This window comes from Ursus maritimus, unplaced genomic scaffold (genome assembly GCF_017311325.1).
Source record: "Ursus maritimus isolate PB19 unplaced genomic scaffold, ASM1731132v1 scaffold_25, whole genome shotgun sequence".
Lineage (NCBI taxonomy): Eukaryota > Metazoa > Chordata > Mammalia > Carnivora > Ursidae > Ursus > Ursus maritimus.
Window position 1 is genome coordinate 32,178,722 of NW_024425008.1, and position 18,408 is coordinate 32,197,129.

At 33.4% G+C, this 18,408-nt stretch overlaps 1 protein-coding gene across 4 annotated transcripts in view; it reads right to left on the minus strand.

The window, feature by feature from the left end:
* The window catches only part of GPHN (gephyrin), a 642,872-nt gene that overhangs the window by 149,576 nt on the left and 474,888 nt on the right, over positions 1 to 18,408 (minus strand). For all 4 annotated transcript variants that reach the window (XM_040641766.1, XM_040641767.1, XM_040641768.1 and 1 more), the window contains one exon: positions 818 to 860. In XM_040641766.1, the coding sequence (XP_040497700.1) occupies positions 818 to 860 (43 nt within the window). The remainder of the gene's footprint in view (positions 1 to 817; positions 861 to 18,408) is intronic.

Sequence of the window (18,408 nt, forward strand, 5' to 3'; positions counted from 1 at the left end):
TCTATTTACTAAAACTCTCAGTGGTGTAAGTAAGACCCATTTAGTTATGGTCCACCTGTACTTCTTCTCCTGATAAAGATCAGGGAGAAGACAGGATGAGATCATTAATTTTAAGTGACAGATAACAATACTAAATTATTAGCATTTATATAGTACTTTTCTCTTAGGATCCTAAAACTTTTAAGGCAGGACCTTCAATGTTACATCATTTCAAGGATACAGATAAGGAAAAGCTATTTACATTTCCTTTTTATAGGATAGAAAAATTAGTAATACACAAAGTTAGATGACTTCGAGTTAATGTTATTAGTGATCAAACAAAAAAAATTAAGGTTTTTTTATCCTTCGTTCGTGGCACTATGTTCTGAAACATGCTGCTTATGCAGGTAGGATCTTTTAGGAATTCATATTTACAAAATGATTACGACTCCTCTCAGGAGTCACTTACTTTTTTTAAGTTAGATTCTTATAGTGGATTTATATTATTATTTTCAGTTAAGTCTGTTTTCAAATAATTTTTGGCAGTGGGCAATTAAAGAGGGTTCTCATTGTAGAATCATTGAGGAACTCATTACTACCCCAACTAGAAGTGCTATCAAAATTCTGCTGCCAGCTTCCAGAAACAACTGATGAGGAAAATATTCACTAATATATTGATACTAATATTTTTAGGAGGTGAAAGCCCTAACATTTATATTCTTTATATAAACTGTCCCCAATTGCTCTTCTTTGTTTCACCAAAACATTTTTAGCTCTTCTTCCTGTTGAACTACAAACTCTTAATTCAGTAGTCCATCTGAAATGATAAAATACTTACTCGCTCTGAGAATGTTCTCCTTGCTGCTGCACCTGGACTGGACCTGCAGAGAGAGCATAAACTCAGTAATTTAGGGCTCATAACATAGATAGCCAGATATGTATGCATACTTAATGGGCAAGCTCCTGAGGTTTAGGAGCAAAGGCTTAATATATTCAGATATCATAACATGTTAGTAAAAATATATCACATTTGTTCCATATTTTCAAAATTTTTTTCTTACTGTAAAGAAAGAGTACACTTCTAGAAAAAAATTGGGGGTACAACATTATAAATGGGACAGAAGCAAAACCAAAGGCAATTTTTTATTGATGTGCATTGAAATTAGTACATGGAAAAAAATGTTACCACATATTCAGCTATGAATACAGACCCCTAATCCTAAGGCACTCTGATAGCTCTCAACTAGACTAATAATGCAATTCAATAAAAGTTATAATAAAATACTCCATTGTAGTAATTTTTAATTATACATGTTAAGGGGAAAAGAGAGAAATCCTCATATACAATATTTATGTGTGATTCCAATGACTTTTGTTATTTACTGATTAAAAATAATTGGTTATAAATAAAATATGGGCTATGAAAGATGCCTTTGTTGGAAATCAATAAAATTGAACCTATTTATTTACCAGTTCTTAGGTGTTTATAATAGAGTTTATCAATCAGAAATCTTTATGTTTTGATTCAAATAGTTTAGGTCAAAGTGGAACATTCTTTTAAATGTTTGTGTTGAATTCAAGAGCCACATTGGATGGCACTAACATTTGTTAATATCAGAGGAAATTGTACTTAAACTGCACACCTCTTCTTCCCATTCCACAGCAGCTTGCCCCAAATGGATATATATACACAACAAATTAATTTCTATTGCTTAACACAATCTACTATTGTAATGAAACAACTTATGAAAGGAATGTTGCAACTTAGGGTGGGTTATGGTTGTCCTTCCCTGAAAAGAACAATTGTTAATGTTTAAAGAAACAACAACAATAAAAAAAGTCACAAACATACACACAAGAAACACACACACACACACACACACACACACACACACACACACACACCAAAAAAAGGGGAAAAATAATTCCAGGTGTTAAAGTTATTCTCTTTTGGCCCAGATTATTTAATTAGTTTAGAATACACTAGAATGAAGAAGCTCATCTGAAAGATCATATTCTTATATTCTTTAACTCAGAAGTTTTATTAAAAACAATTCTGGGCCAAATGGGAAAGGAAATTAATGACTACTTGAAACAAAAATACAGGAAGGAAGACATGAGAGTGAGAAAAAGAAAAGAGAGAGAAGTTTGGGGAAGTAAGTCTAGACAATAGATAAGAAAGTATGGGCTTATAGAAAGGGACATTATGTAAATGCAAAATGTCCTGCTATTTCTTATTGAAAATTCATACTAAGAGGGTAAGAATCACTAACGAACTTGCTGCAAAATAAACAAGCAAGTTTGCATACCATGGAACGAAAACAGGTGTAACTAGACCACTAGAGCCTTAAAAGAGAAAAGAAACAAATACTAATAGACAAATTAATAGACAAGTTTAATAAAGAGATAAACTACATTTTAAAAAGCAGTTTAAGGAACACAAGAGAAAGCTAACAGAGAGAAAAATCTGGGAGAGAGAAGGAAAAAAAAGGGGGAAATGTTGAAAGACAAAAACAGAGTTCAAAGAAGTCAAATGGAAGTCAAGAAAGTCTTCAACAAGATGTAGAAACAGAAGGAGCCCAAACCCATAGCGCAAAGCAATGTTTGCGAATGGAAAGCAGCTCCTTTGATCAGTAATAGTTACTCTTAAGTCGTAGCCTCTATTCCTCCAGAGTTCATCTTTAAGCCCTTCCAATCTAGAGTGGAGCTAGTGTGTGGATAGAAACAAGAGATTTATAATGAACAGAGCATTTCAGATGAGTAGTTCAAATTGTCTCATCAAATGTTTCAACAGATTTATATAACATCTAAATGGAAATGGTGGTGAAGAACTAGCTAGCTTTACCAAAAAAAGTCAAACCAAACCAAAACAGCAATTAAAAAAACCCCTCTTCCTGCCTTAGGTCGCTTAAAAATTAAAAAATTTGTTCATAGCAAGAATTTAATAATGAAACCCAAAATCTTGCTTTGTGGTGCCTGAGTTTAGAATTATATATTTCATGGCTTTGGAAGAGAAATTTGGATGATAAAAAACAATTCAGTTCCCTGAACAAATTGCCAACAGCAGTATTACCAATGTTTTCTCATTTATATTACATTGGCTATTCGACCCAGATTTGAGGGAAATCACTTAAAATCAATGATTTCATGAACCTCTTTATTAGTGATCTTGAGTATATATAAAAAAACTGAAGAAAATAATTTTAAGACATTTAAAATATATATACACAAGCAGCTGCCCCTCTTTCTTGTACCATGAAACTGGTCATCTTTATAATATTTACCTAATTTTATAAAATCCCAATATGAAGATTATACCTAACTCACAATGTAATGGGATTTACTTGAAAGAATAAAGTCAAGAAACAATTACTGTTCTTGTTCTCACACATATGGACTAGAAAGAAGGTAACACAGGTCTGTCCCAAGTTTTACGGTTTACTGTTTTTTGTTTTTTAAATCTTACCCTGGCTTTTTAGTCAATGGAAAAAAAAACAAACAAACAAGCAAAGGGAAGTCTGAAAAACAAAATGAAACTGAGATTCTGACTTAATCCCAAATTTGTAAGGGATTAAAAATGAAAGGTATGGTATTGGATTATCTATTACTTTATTTTTTTGATTATATTATTTTACTATAATTAACATCTAACTTTATGGTGTTAATAAGCCCCCTTTCAGCTGGAATTAAACTAAAATAATATGTAGAAACAGCATTATTATATTATCGTCAATGGAGGAAATGAAAAACACAAGAGACTTACTGAAAACATAGGTACTCATTTACTAATCAAGACTGCTTTCAGACATCAAATAATTCATTTAATTCATTTCAACATGTGTTTACATGTGTAATATAATTTTTGCTGATGATCACATTGTCCAGTAAGAAATCTTAAGCCATGAAACAGAAAACAAAAGAGGGGAGAGCATGTAATAAATGGTAAAGAAAAAAGTGAAAATGCTTTAAACAAAGCTGAAAAAATTTTTAACAAACAACCACAATCTTTAGATACAGTTAGAGAAGTGACTTACCTTATGCTTAGGTCAAAACAAGAATAGCACAGTGTTTAAAGTCAGCTCTTCATTATGCGAGGTACAATTGAAAGCCATAGGTTATAATAACATGAATTGCTACACAGAAATGAAGACTTTTTCAGCACAACATGAAAAGCTAACTCTTATGGGAGAACATTTCTACTTATGTTTAATGCAGCATGAAGAACAACTGAGGGTGTAAATATCAAAACACATGAATCTCACACCAGTAAGAGAGACAGTCCAATCTCTCAGGAACACAGAAGATTTAATCTGTGACCATAATCTGTGACACATAAGGGAAGGCACATCACTCTAACACTGAAAGATGCATGCATAATGTATAACCATCTACTGACAACTCTCCCCACCCCCTCCCACTCGTACACACACAAGTCCATTAAGATACAGGGAAAAAATGTAGTGCCAAGCTGTTATGAAGAAAGCAGGACACACGGAAGCGCAGCAGTGGTCACGTGATTTGAGAGGTGTTCTTCCCTTAAACCATCCCATCACCATGCTTATTGTAAAGAAGCCAGGAAAAGACCCCCTTCAATGCTGCAGTAGCTACGAGCCCCCAGCTTGAAGCTAATGTGTGGAATTTTGATCACCGTTCCCTGCGATGTCAGGGGCTCTCCAGTGGAAGCCAGATGTATAACACCAGTTAGTGGGGTACAATGTGTGAATAACAAACATCCTTTCCCTTCTGCTTTTTGCAGAAGTGAGGGAGGAGAGAAACAAATAAAATAAAGCCCATGTTAAGAATAGGTTCATAACAATATAAAGATGTATAAATATTAAAATGGAGATTATATTTGATTGCAGGTTAACACAACTCAGGTTTCATAAAAACTGCCTCTATTTTGCTGCTCACCAGGCTAATTTGTACTCTTTCTCCTTGCAAATATTAGGAATAAATCTATACTGAAAAATTCTGAGCACTTGGGTCAGATGGGGTCAAACAAGAACAAAAGAAGTCATCTTTGATGGACATAAAGAAAGCCCTCTCTTTCTATTTTTAGCATGATTGTACCCCCCAGCAGTCACATTTTAAATTAGAAATTAAGCTTCTGTATATCTGCTTACTTACTAATTTGAGAAATTCTATGGCAATGGTCTGGAAAGGCAATTTAATCTTAATCTTTTTACATTTAAAAAAAGAAACAAAAAAGACTACCTATTTAGAAATTGTTACTAAGTTTCCCATGTACTCTTCTCTACTGTCAAAAAAACCTTATTTTAACATGAATTGTTTTAGCTCATTAGAAAAAAAATTGCAACTTTGCTTTCCTATTATTCATGATAGTAGTTAACTTCATCTATTTTATTTTTTGGTTTATGTGTGGCATGCAATTTAGATTTTTAATTTTTGAAGATTATTATATCACCATTTTCTCTCCCTCATCCTATTTTTAGTAGGCCAGAATATCTTGACCTTCCCTTAGCATGTCTTTATTATTCTAGGCTCTAGGTCCTCCTTTAATCTCAGCTCCTCATGGGGAAAATAGAGATTGTTAAAGGGCTTGAGGGAGATAAGACATGTATCAGGGATTTTAAGCTATAAATGTAGAAACAAATGACAGTTGTGATTATGCTATGATCAGTGGAGGCACTGACAACTGTAAAATAACTGTAATCACACACTCTCTCATTGTAACTTCCACATCAGCTCAGAATGAAGGCAAATTCTTCCTTTTGACCCAAAGAAAGAAATAAAATCCATGTATAAGTTATAAGTTTTTCAAGATAGATTGACCAAAACTTTTTGGAAATGTCATAGCCATATAGCCATATGTACTGGTAGGAATGCGGGCCACATAATCTAAGGCATATAGATAGGTAAGTCTGAACTAGCTCCTCTAGAATTTTCCTTGTACTCTTGAGGAAGTTGTTTTAGACCTTAGACAAGCTGTTTCATCTGTCTGGTACCCTTTGTTTATTTTCTGATTCAAATACTACTTGTCTTTAAGATCCAGCTTAAACCGCACCAGCTGCAAAAACTATTCCCAAAGTTCCTCAATCAGAAATAATTTCTTCTTTCCCTAAACTTTTAATATATTTATTGAAACACAATTTACCTACCACAAAATTCACCCATCTTAAGAATATAGTTTGATGACTTTTAATAAATTCACATGGCTGCACAACCATCATTACAATCGAGTTTTAGGTTTACCTAAATTCGTAAAGCCTCTTTTTTTTTTTTTTAAAGATTTTATTTATTTATTTGACAGAGATCGAGACAGCCAGCGAAAGAGGGAACACAAGCAGGGGGAATGGGAGAGGAAGAAGCAGGCTCATAGCGGAGGAGCCTGATGTGGGGCTCGATCCCAGAACGCTGGGATCACGCCCTGAGCCGAAGGCACACGCCTAACGGCTGTGCCACCCAGGCGCCCCTAAATTCGTAAAGCCTCTTATCTGAACTTCTATTATAAGAGTTGTCACAGTTACTCATATTCCAGTTATTGATAAGGGTCCTGAAATATATTATAGGTTCTTGGAGGGAAAGGATCTGACTTTAATTCTCTTTACATTTCGTACTATGTCAAATATAGTTCTTTGTACAGAGTAAACTTTTGCTAATTCTGAATGTTTATTTTGTAATAATCATAGTTTTTTTCATAATCATGTTTTTTTCATCTCAGCAGATTAAAATTTATTTTTTATACTATAAGTATGATCATAGCCACTCCTGTACTATCTTAAAAATGACTTTTATTTGGGTGGGCTAATATTAAGAAATGTAATATAAAAAGCATGTGGATTATAGCTAAGACATACCTGAGCTCCTCACAGAATGATCTTAAGAATTTGGAAAACACATTACTATTTATATTACTTAAGGTTAGTCAAATAGTGACATTGGAGTCCAATAAAGGTTATTCTACACTAAAGCTTTCAGGTCAGGTTAAGCAGTTTCCTTATTTTCTAAGAGAACAAGATATTCTTTATCTCACATGGTCACATTACTAGAATGACAGAGATGATAGAGATTCTTGATGCAGCATGGCTCTTTTGACTTTAATTTTTCTACCCTATTAAACTCATTTAAGAGTGATTTATCTCTGAAAGAACAAACTTCTCTAAATATCATTTACTCATCAAAATAAAACTTAAAAGGATAGAGAAAAAGGACCTCATTGGCATTTACTTAGATTACTTGCCTCTTTAGCCTACCCAGAAACAGAAGGAAAGACAGTTTTGATTAAAACAATATTAAGTGAACAACTCTACAATCTCAGACTTTTAAATTCTATTTATCTTCTCAATTCTTATATAAAAAATGGAGAATGGTTTAGAAAAGCTCTTTTCCATAGTTCCATTCATTCATCACTTTATCTGGATAAATTAGGGTACAAGTATTTGGCTCATCTGATCATAATGATAATTCATTTGTGTTTAATCAGATTTATGTTATCACAACACATATTCAACTGAGGAACTCAGAGGTTTGGTTTATTTACGACATGAAAGGCAGCATGATAAAAAGAACGTCCTTTGGAGTCCAGTGGTATGGCTTTTGATACTGGTTTATCCTTTTCTTAGCTGTGTGACCTTAGACATGACATTTAACATCTTGGAGTTTTAATTTCCTTATCCATAAAATGGGGAAAATTAAGTAGGATACTGTATGTGAAAGTAAAAACTATTATAAATAAAAAGAGCAATACAAATCTAAGTCATTATTATTATCCTTATTTAGATTTTTAGTCACCCACATTTACTTAGGTAGAGTCTGAGGTACAACGAGAACAAAGAATTTGCTCCAGATCATGCCATGAATCAGTGACAAATGACAGACTATAACCGCCAATTTCTAGACTAAAACTTCAACAAAAGGCTGAGTTAAGGTCTGAAGTTACCTCTGCAAGGATTAATCTAATGCTGTGTTGTATGATTTTAGTCAAGCTATTTCAATTCTATGGGACTTGATTCCCTCATTTGTAAAGTGATAATGTTTCCAGGGGTTTCAACTGAAGATGATGGAGCCCTTGAGAGAACGTGTGGATAAAAGTCAGGAGTCCATTCACTGGGATGGAGAAAAAAATGAAAATTTTTATATTCACCAACCTAAGTAAATTTTATTTATTTCTTTCATTATGAGCTTAGGTGATGAACCACATTAAAATGATAGAATCTATTGCTTCAGATTATTATGGATATCTTAAAATACTCTTCATATTCACCAAGATTTCAAATTATAGTAGTCTAATGACTTGCTGCTAGATTTAGTTACTTAATGCATTTTAAAAGAGGCATTATCACACAATTTGTTTTTCATAGATATTTTGATAATGATTTTAAATTTAATTAGTTTTCTTTGTAATCCCACATATTTTATTTTATATGTTTAAAAATACTTTCCTGAAAAGAAGTCTGTAGGCTTTGCCAGATTCCCAAATGACTCCATAGGAGAAAAAAGGTTAAAAAACTCTGAAATAGACACTTTCCAAGCTTCCTTTTATCTCCAGGATTTTGCTGCTCTAAGAAATCTTTCCTACCTCCACGGGCTGCCCTTTATCAAATCATATATAAAAGAAGTTCTTCTTTTTTTGAGAAAATTATATAAAATTGGTCATGAAATTAACCAACTGCCCATTTAATAGACCACCTAAGAAACAAAAAAGAAATACGTTTATCAAAAAGTTAAAAGAGCTCAGGCTTATAAAAAATTTCTGCTTCACTTGCTCTTTTCCCATTGGTTCAGATATTTAATTAAATGGAATAATCATTAGAAGTCATCACATTTAAAACTCTCTAACAAAAGGTGAACTTCCATACACACACACACACACACCTATATATCCATAACTAATTATTCTTTGAAATCTTAGTCCTATGTTGATCACAGATAAGAGCAACAATGCTATTATCTATGTATAATGTAAGCTTTTTCAGGCACACAGACAATATTTGTAAGCAGTACAATTTTACAGTCTTTTCCAGAGGACTATTCTTGAATGTTTCCCCACTAATACATGAATTATTATTGCCTTAAATTCCACTGATTTTCTTAACTCTTAGGCAAATGTGAAGAATTCTTCTTTTGCAGTTTTGACTTCTTCCAAAGAAGCTGGAACTATAGCAGTTTACACAGTTGGTGTATGTGAATTATAACGAACACTGAAAATCAAAAGCCTATTTATGCTGCTTTATAGGTAACTTGTTGAGCTTCTCATTCTCAAAGAGATACAATGATATGTAGAACATAACTAAGGACAGAACTGGTTCTCATCATGACTCAAAGGGATACAAATTTGAATATCAATGGTGAATACTCTTAATGTATTATCCATAAAGCTTTAATTCTAAATTGAGTCATTTTCAATGATTTCTAGAAAATTTGTAAATCTCAGGCTGGTCTCCCTTTGGTACCAACAATATTTTTGAGTTGATGTTTGTTCTGAGAATTTTGATGTTGATCATGATAAATACAAGGAATATATATTACCTAATTATATACACATAACAAAGCTGAATAAAATAATTTTTGACTTGTAGGGATTTCAGATTATTCTTGACAACATTTCCCAATCTTTAGATGAATATTTAACTACTTTACAGAGTAATTTATCTTCAATCTAGAGATGAGAAAGCAGGGGTTGTTATTGCCTTTAGTTATACACAGTAAAGTTGTAATGAAACTTAGCCCTCCTGACTTCCAAATTCATTTCTCTGTTTACCAGTAAATGACTGGTATTTTTCTAATTTACCAGTGGCAATCACTGCAGTCCTAATCTGTCCTTGAATTTTCATGGCTTTTTGCTCTTGACTATTTCTCTTAGCAATAAGAACCACTCAAAATAGGCATGTGGATATAGGAGTGAAGGAAAACTGGTATGAAATGCAGTCTGGGGAGTAGCACTCCAGAACCAGACTGCCAGATTTGAATCTTGGCTCTACCATTATTAGTTGTATAAAACTGGGTAAGTTATAATCTCTTTTAGGTATCTGTTTTCTTATGTATAAAATGAGAATAACAGAAATACCTATTTCATTGGGTTGTTATGAAGAAACTGACCTAATACATGTGAAGTGTTTGATTTAGAAGAGTATCTGGCCCACAGTGAATGGTATATGAGCATTACCTATTACTATGTTTGTTGTTGTTACTTTTGTTTGGATGATACTCTGCATCTGTAACACAGAATGTTGACTAATTTCTTCTGTGATTTTGACAGCTCTAACAAGTAAGATTAGGTAAGTTTGTGAATAGAAAGTTAAAAAAGAAAACCTAAGTTTTATGAACTAGAGCCTAAAAGATGGATATAGTCAATAATATGAAACCCTGAATTATTGAGCATTTGTAATTATTATCATTTCCTGGCATTTCTGGAAGAATGTCACATTGGCTTTCATTAAACATAGAGTTTTAAGGTACTGAGTTTTTAACTAGATTTAATATTCTCTTCGGTTTTCATTTAAGGGTAGCAGAATATGCTATAGACAATGAAAACTCTTCCCTTCCTCTCTTGTAGGTTCTTTGGCTGGTCTAATAATTAAATTGGCATATGACATATTAACAGGAGAAAAACAAATTTAATTTTGTATGTACAGGAACCCCAGAGATATGAGGCTCAAAGAAGTGACCAAAGCATTCAGCTTTTATATCTTTTATACAAAGAAACAAAAAAATCTGTGAAGAATTGACAAGACAAAGGAGTGTGGGCTGGGGGGGGGGTAAATCAGTGAAGAAATAAGGTTTGTGTATGTAGTCTTCTTGGAGCTAAAATCCCTATCTCTGGTAGTAAGGATGTCTTCTCCCCTTCTGGTACAGGGAGGGTACCTTTCACACAGGAGATTTATTTCCTGCTTTCTGGGGAGTGTCCTTCTTGAACTGGCTGTTTCTTAAGTAACTTTAACTGAAAATAATCAATATGTCATATTTTGGGGGTGGCACATAAGGGGAGTAGAATACGCCACCCCAAAATATGCCTTTTTGGCATAAAGATTATTTTAGCTGATTATTTTGAGAGACAGTAGACACAAAAGTTCTGAAAACAGAGTAGAAGTTATCATTTGGTAAAGGAAACTTACATTTAGAAAAGAAATCTCCATTTATAAGGGTATCTCCCTCTCTGTACCTAGAAAAGGATGATCTAAATCACAAGAAAATGCTATCAATGGAAAAGGCATGGATTTAAATCTGTCTAATAAACCTTACTCTTGTTTACTGTTTTTTTCTGATAACCTCCCCATAACTGGCCTCTCTGCCTCCACTTTATTTTGTCTTTAGCTAAACACGGTATTTAAGCTGGTGGTTCAGGCTATCTTGGGGAGTTACTCCCAAATATACATGAGGTATACATGTTAATAAACTTGTTTGTTTTTCTCTTGTTAATCTGTCGTTTGTTATAGACGGTCACAGCCAAGAACTCAGAAAGGTAGATGGAAAATTATTTTCCTTCCTTACGCATTTTTTCCCCTACACATTCTTAAATGTCATGTCATATCACTTATTTGTTCATTAAAAAAAACCCCAAACTCCTGCTTCTACTGAGTATAATACACCATAAGAGTGTGGCTACATAGTTTTCCTTTCTAAATCAAAGTATGTTATACTGCAGTTTTTATTTTTCTAAATGCCTGGCTAGCATTCATATGGCACATAGAAAAATGTACAAAGGCAAAGACATTTTCTACACCGTATTAGTAAAGTAGCAATGATTTAGAAAATGTTTAGGATACTCCTTTGAGGACTGGAGATAAGAACTAAATTTTCTAAAGCCTTATATTGCAACTCTGTGTGGTACATATTATGTTAACCAAGCCTCTTATGATATAACCAAGTAAACAGTTTACAGATATAGTTTGTTTACATTACATATGTCCTTTCCATTTTCTCTGAATTCTCAAGTTTTGCATGTCTGGACTAAATCAAATGGAAAAACAGCAAATCCATTGCCATTAAAATGGAACTTTTAGCTTATAAAGAAGGAATAACTGCGTTAAAAGTTAATTTTTTTTTTTAAGATTTTATTTACCCATTTGTCAGAGAGAGAGAGAGAGAGAGAGAGAGCACACAAGCAGGGGGAGTGGCAGGCAGAGGGAGAAGCAGGTTCCCCACTGAGCAAGGAACCCGATGTGGGACTTGATCCCAGGATCCTGGGATCACAACCTGAGGCAAAGGCAGATGCTAACCGACTGAGCCACCCAGGTGTCCCAAAAGTTAATTAAAAAAAAACAAACATATAAATTCATGACTTTTGTACAAATATAAAATGAACATATGTCAAAGATTTTATTTAAGTGTTAATAAGAGGACCAGAAAAATGTTCCAATTGGTCCAAAAAAGAATTAAAAAAAACCATATACATGGACCATCAGGAATGTTGAAATGAACTTTCAGAATAGTTGAACAAAAATCAGTTGCATCTCCAAATAGACACAATGTGCATTTCTATGGATTAGGATCATTTACATTACTATTCACATACTACAATTTAGTGTTGTACAACAGCTCAGACAATGAAAGAGGAGATGGTCCAGAGGGTGCCCTAGACAAGACAGCCAAAAATCATTTTCGTCTATTCAAAGTCTTTCACAGTTTTACCTGAGAACTTTATGGCCTCGGAATGCCTATTAATAGAATTTGTCTGTTAATTGAATTCTGGTTTATTTTTGAGAGTTTGTCTCCTAGTGCATACCTTTGGTTTCTAAGATTGTATGAAATACCAACTGTAGTCACTTTAATATTAATATAGTTTACCATATTAGATATGGAATACATTTATATGAAATATACATTGTATCTTTTAAAAATCTGACCTAAAATATAATTTCCAAGGTTTAATACACAAAAAATTTTCATAGTTTCTTTTACCCAAATCTAGTGAAAACTCAGTTTGAATATAAACTTTATTTTGTCAAGATTCAGTCATGAAAAATTCCTACAGGAAAGAGAACAACCTATTACAATCAAAGAAATGCAAGATAATGTAAAAATTATATAAAATAAATATATTGACCATGTATTACTATGTAACAAAGCTAAAATATAGTATGCATATTTTCTGAATGAAGCTTCCTTTTAGACTTTTATTTTATTTATTTAGTTAGTTTTATAGTAATTTTTTTTATTATATTATGTTAGTCACCATACAGTACATCCCTGGTTTTTGATGTAAAGTTCCATGATTCATTAGTTGCATATAACACCCAGTGCACCATGCAATACGTGCCCTCCTTAGACTTTTTTTTTTAAATAGAAAAAGCTAAAAAATCATGTGTAAGAAAAAGCCTGAAGAAGAAGGGATATTCTTTCTTAGAATATTGTTAAATTTAGGTTTATCAGTAGTTTGAGTTGTTTCAGTCCACTTTAATTACCTTGCAAAATTTGCATTTTCTCTATATACATTACTGGTTCTATTCCCTCATACTAGTGTAAGCTCATATTTATATTATTTATATAACTCACTCTCAGAATGAAGAGGATAGGTAAGATTATATTAGATGTGTGCAAATTTTTATCTCAACGTAGGCCTGATAGCTGTAGGTCCAAGAACATGTGCTAATTTGATATGCTAAAGCTAGAGACTTGTACATGCAATGACTCCTTCTTTAAGCAGACAAAAAACAGCTACATTACCTTGGCTAAATTTCTTTAACTTTTTAAGCATTAGTTTCCACACATGCAAGAATCAGGGTAATGGTAATTATTTACTGAAAAAATACGTCTTGAGCATACACCCAATGCCAGTGCAGGGGTTAAAACCTAAGTAAGACTGACAGGGACCTTGCTACCATGGAGCTTACATTCTAATAGGAGTAGACAGATAATAAGCACTTAAGCTAATATGTAAGTAAGAGCGTTTCAGCTAGTAATAAATGCTTATAAAGAAAATAAAAGATAGTAATGAGATAAAAAGTGATTAGCAATAGGGTATAACTATTTTAGATAGAGTGGACAAGGAAGAATTCTCTGAATAGGTATCATTTGAGTTAAGATCTGAGACACCTAGAGGAAGATCGATGAGAACTTTCCAGACTGAGGGAATAGCTGGTAGTACGCAAAGGCTCATGCTTTGTTGAGTTTCCACGTCATAGGATTGGTTTGAAAATTAAATAAACGAATGCAGGTAGAACATTTGATCTATACCTGACATTTAATAATGTCTGATGATAATAACAGGGGTGAGAATGATAATAATAGAGGACAGAATGATAATGGCTATGATGATTATGATATCAACTGTCAAAAGTCAAGTACTGCAACTGCTCTCCTCAATCCTTCTTAGTCTGGAAACTGTTTGCAACCTCTTTCAGACCAAAGAAAAGTGTTGTAATTTGTCAGAAGGGCCAAATATTGGTAATAAAAAGAGACATAGTAGGTGTTCAGACTTAGGTTTCCAGCTAAGTAGGACATAAAAAATGTGTTTTGAAAATAATTTGGTATTTCATAAAAATCAATGAAGGAGCTCTGATAAAAGAGAATACTTTAATGTTTATTGAAGTTTTACTGTAAATTTCTGCATAAAAGCTCTTGTGATACTGTATTATTAATTTGTGATAGCTACTGTACTTGTTAGTATTCTCCAGGAAGTGGATCTATACTTAAATAGAAGTGTTGAGGCATTTTCAAAGTTTATATAACATACAGGGAAACTAGTGAAAGCTGAGTAATAAAGAATATCTATGCTGTTAATCATCAATCATCAATACCCATGTCCAAATCACATTAAGCTTCATTTGGAACAGAACAATGTTATTAATGATGCCCAGGGGTGTTTTGGTTGTGTTAGTGCTTTTGTTACTTTTGCATTCCTGTTTTATTCCTTTTGATTTCCTATGTATTTTAGTATAAATCTATGGTATTATGGCTTGGTTGGGGTAAGTTAAGAGCAGTTTTTGAGATATATTGCTTACTTCTGGCCAGTTTATTTTATTGCTGTCTCAACACAATAAACAGGAAAATGATCATATATATTTGTGTGTATGTGTATAGCATACACATTTACACATATATGTACATATACACATATACTTAGTATATACATAGCTTATTAAAGGAGTTCAAACAAATATCCTCAAAGTGTGCCAAATAAGCATGTGGACTATTTTGAGCTGAAGGCAATCAAGATCCAGTGGGCTCAAGAGAAACCCCTGCCCCTCCCTTAACTACCTAGAAGAATTTAAATTGGGGGTCCTTCCCAGAATGAGAGTTTTTACCACACATAAATTTTATATAAGTGACCTATCTGTACAGCAGGGCAAACATAGAATTATCAAACATCTCCTCCTCTTATTGCCCTGTGAATTGCCTTCCTTCCTTTTGAAGCCCAAATCCCTATCCCATTTCTTAGCTTAGAATGGCATAAATACCTCATTTTACCTGTCTTTGAACCTCTCATGTATGTGAAATTTTCTTATGTACAAAATTAAAATTTTCTCTTCTTAATCTGTCTCATGTCAATTTAATTCTTAGACCAGCCAAAAGAACCTTTGAAGGGTAAAGGAAAATTCTTCCTCTCCAACAATATATAACATATCATATGTGTATGTGTGTATTTTATTTCCACTAGCACATACCAAAAATCACTGAAATGCTACTAAACCAGTGTTACTTTAAAAATAAATATAAGCAGGAATATATCAGGTTGTCACAGGAGCAAAAGGGATCCTGAGAAATACAGCACCATTCAAATGCAGGGTTAGTATATGCCATATATATGCAATGAATATATATCTAATTTTCTATCATATAATGTATTGCTCTTATATAATGAAAATTCTATGCAAAGGGAACTTGAACTTTGTCATAATTCCTTAATTATTAAAAACATATTAAAAGATCTAAAGAAACTACAATAAAACATGAACATTTGTTAAATCTAGGTGATCAGTGTATGGGTGTTTGTTATTTATTCTTTATTGTATATTTCATTCAAAAATGAGAACTGTAAAAAAAAAAAGATAAAAGGGAACTGATTCACCAAAGGACATTTACATGAAGCTGCCAATACCCATAAACCTTTTAGCACAGATTTCTCAAATTTGGAATTTGGGATCATCTGGATACTCTTTTGCCCTCTTGTCTAAGAACAAACACAACGCCAATGTCTACAAGTCATATATTTTTCATTGTTTTTTCCTTCACTGTGTATTAATTGAGAATGTTGTTAAATTGTAACCACTGCCTGACAGGTTCATCATTAAACAATTTACTCCCTCTATGCTTCACAGCGTTGCTTCAGGTCGCTTTGCTGTATCCTGCATTGCTCGGGTGTTAAATGAGGAATACGATGACTCTGCAGAAACTAATTCACCAGAGCTTTCCAACTCTTAAATTTCTTTTTTTTTTTTTAAAGATTTTTTGTTTATTTATTCGACAGAGATAGAGACAGCCAGCGAGAGAGGGAACACAAGCAGGGGGAGTGGGAGAGGAAGAAGCAGGCTCATAGTGGAGGAGCCTGATGTGGGGCTCGATCCCATAACGCCGGGATCACGCCCTGAGCTGAAGGCAGACGCTTAACCGCTGTGCCACCCAGGTGCCCCCCAACTCTTAAATTTCTTATACACTAGCTATTCTTAAATATTTTCCACATAGGGAATCCTTTGGTGATAATTATTCTTTCTATATATGCTTCTTTATTCTTTATTTATTCTATATCCTCTAAGGAAACTCCTACTTTCTCCTCTCTTTAATTCACTTTCCCTATTATTTCTGTTAAGTTTTAACAATTAACATGCGGGAGTTCAAGAGTGATTTTTTTCTCTTTGCTTATCTATATTCTTCACAGAATACGTGAAAAACAAAAGTTATTTAAAATGAAAGAAAAATAGAAACTGCTGAAAATGATGGACATTTGATTTTTTAAAAATTTAGTATAACATAGACCATTACATTTTTTGTTAAAACCAGTCTCATTCAATTTTTGATGGATTTATTTTGAACCATCAACACATCCTTCCTCAGTCTTTCCCCTGCATACATATCTGTATTAAAATATTTAGGATAAGTTTATAGTCTATAATGAGAGAACAGCTGTGAAGTTAACTGGCTTTACAAATCTGTAACCCTGGATTCATTAGTATTATGTTTTAACTCAACTAAGGTGAAAAAGGCACATACATTCTTTTTTATAAATAGTCTTTTCATAGACTCACTGTATAACTTAGAAATTTTACAGGTAGAAATATTATACCTAGTTCATTTATCCTAGTTTCCTCTAGATTCTCTCTCCCATATTCCTGTGAGTTAGGTTGGCTTAGAATTTAGGCACAGTATATGGCTGGGTTGCCACAGTCCAACACTAAAGCAGCTATGCTCATCCCATTTTGTTCCTTTACAGCAAGCTGAGATATACTTACTCATTTTAACAGCAATTATTAAGGTTAATACTCTTTCCTCAGTGGCTGAGATGGGTTGGGTTATTATTCATTGAAAAAGGAAAGGAAAACAAGAAACTACTAGAGATAAAGAAGACAGGTAGTTTCTGTAAAAACACACATGCACACACTCACATACACACACACACACACACACACACACACACACACACACACACAAGGAAAGGGAAAAGAAGCACAGAAAAAGTGAACTGTAGGGAACTGCAGTAAGAAAGTGGGTGAATGGAAATGAGGTAATAAATAACAAAATGGGGATTCTTATATTCTCTTCACATTTCTTACTTTAACTTTTAAAACACATGGCAGACCTTAAAAACACCAATATCATTTTTGATCTGAAAAGTCAATAGGCCATACTCAAAATGCAGCTTACAAAATTTTAAAAGGTGTGTGTGTATGTAAGAGAAAAGACAGAATCACATCATGACTAATCTTAAGAGCAGCAGCAAAATTTCCCTTTGTGGATGGGATGTTTAAAAGGAAGCCAAAGTGATTTCAAACATAACTTAAAGCAATGACAGTATGACTGCATCTACCAGAATAAATGACTTAGTAAAACAAAGTCCAACTAGATAATTCTAGCTGGGGAATGTTTCAGACCAAAGCCTTTGAAATAGAGTTCAGTTATATCTGAAAGTTAATCAACTACAAGTTAACTGTCAATTAATTACAAGTGAAAGGGTAATGATAGAGATGGATTGAAGAGTGGTACTTACATGCCCAAGAACACTTTAGAAATGCTACTATTACTGACATGTAATAATGAGAATGGCTACAGAGACCCTTGCTATATGGTGGCAGTTGAGGTTGAATGAATGACCCAAGATTATTTTGACTTGTCCTTTAACTCTTTTTTTTTTAAACCAAATTATTTTTTTTTTAATTTTATTTATTTATTTGACAGAGATAGAGACAGCCAGCGAGAGAGGGAACACAAGCAGGGGGAGTGGGAGAGGAAGAAGCAGGCTCATAGCAGAGGAGCCTGATGTGGGGCTCGATCCCATAACGCCGGGATCACGCCCTGAGCCGAAGGCAGACGCTT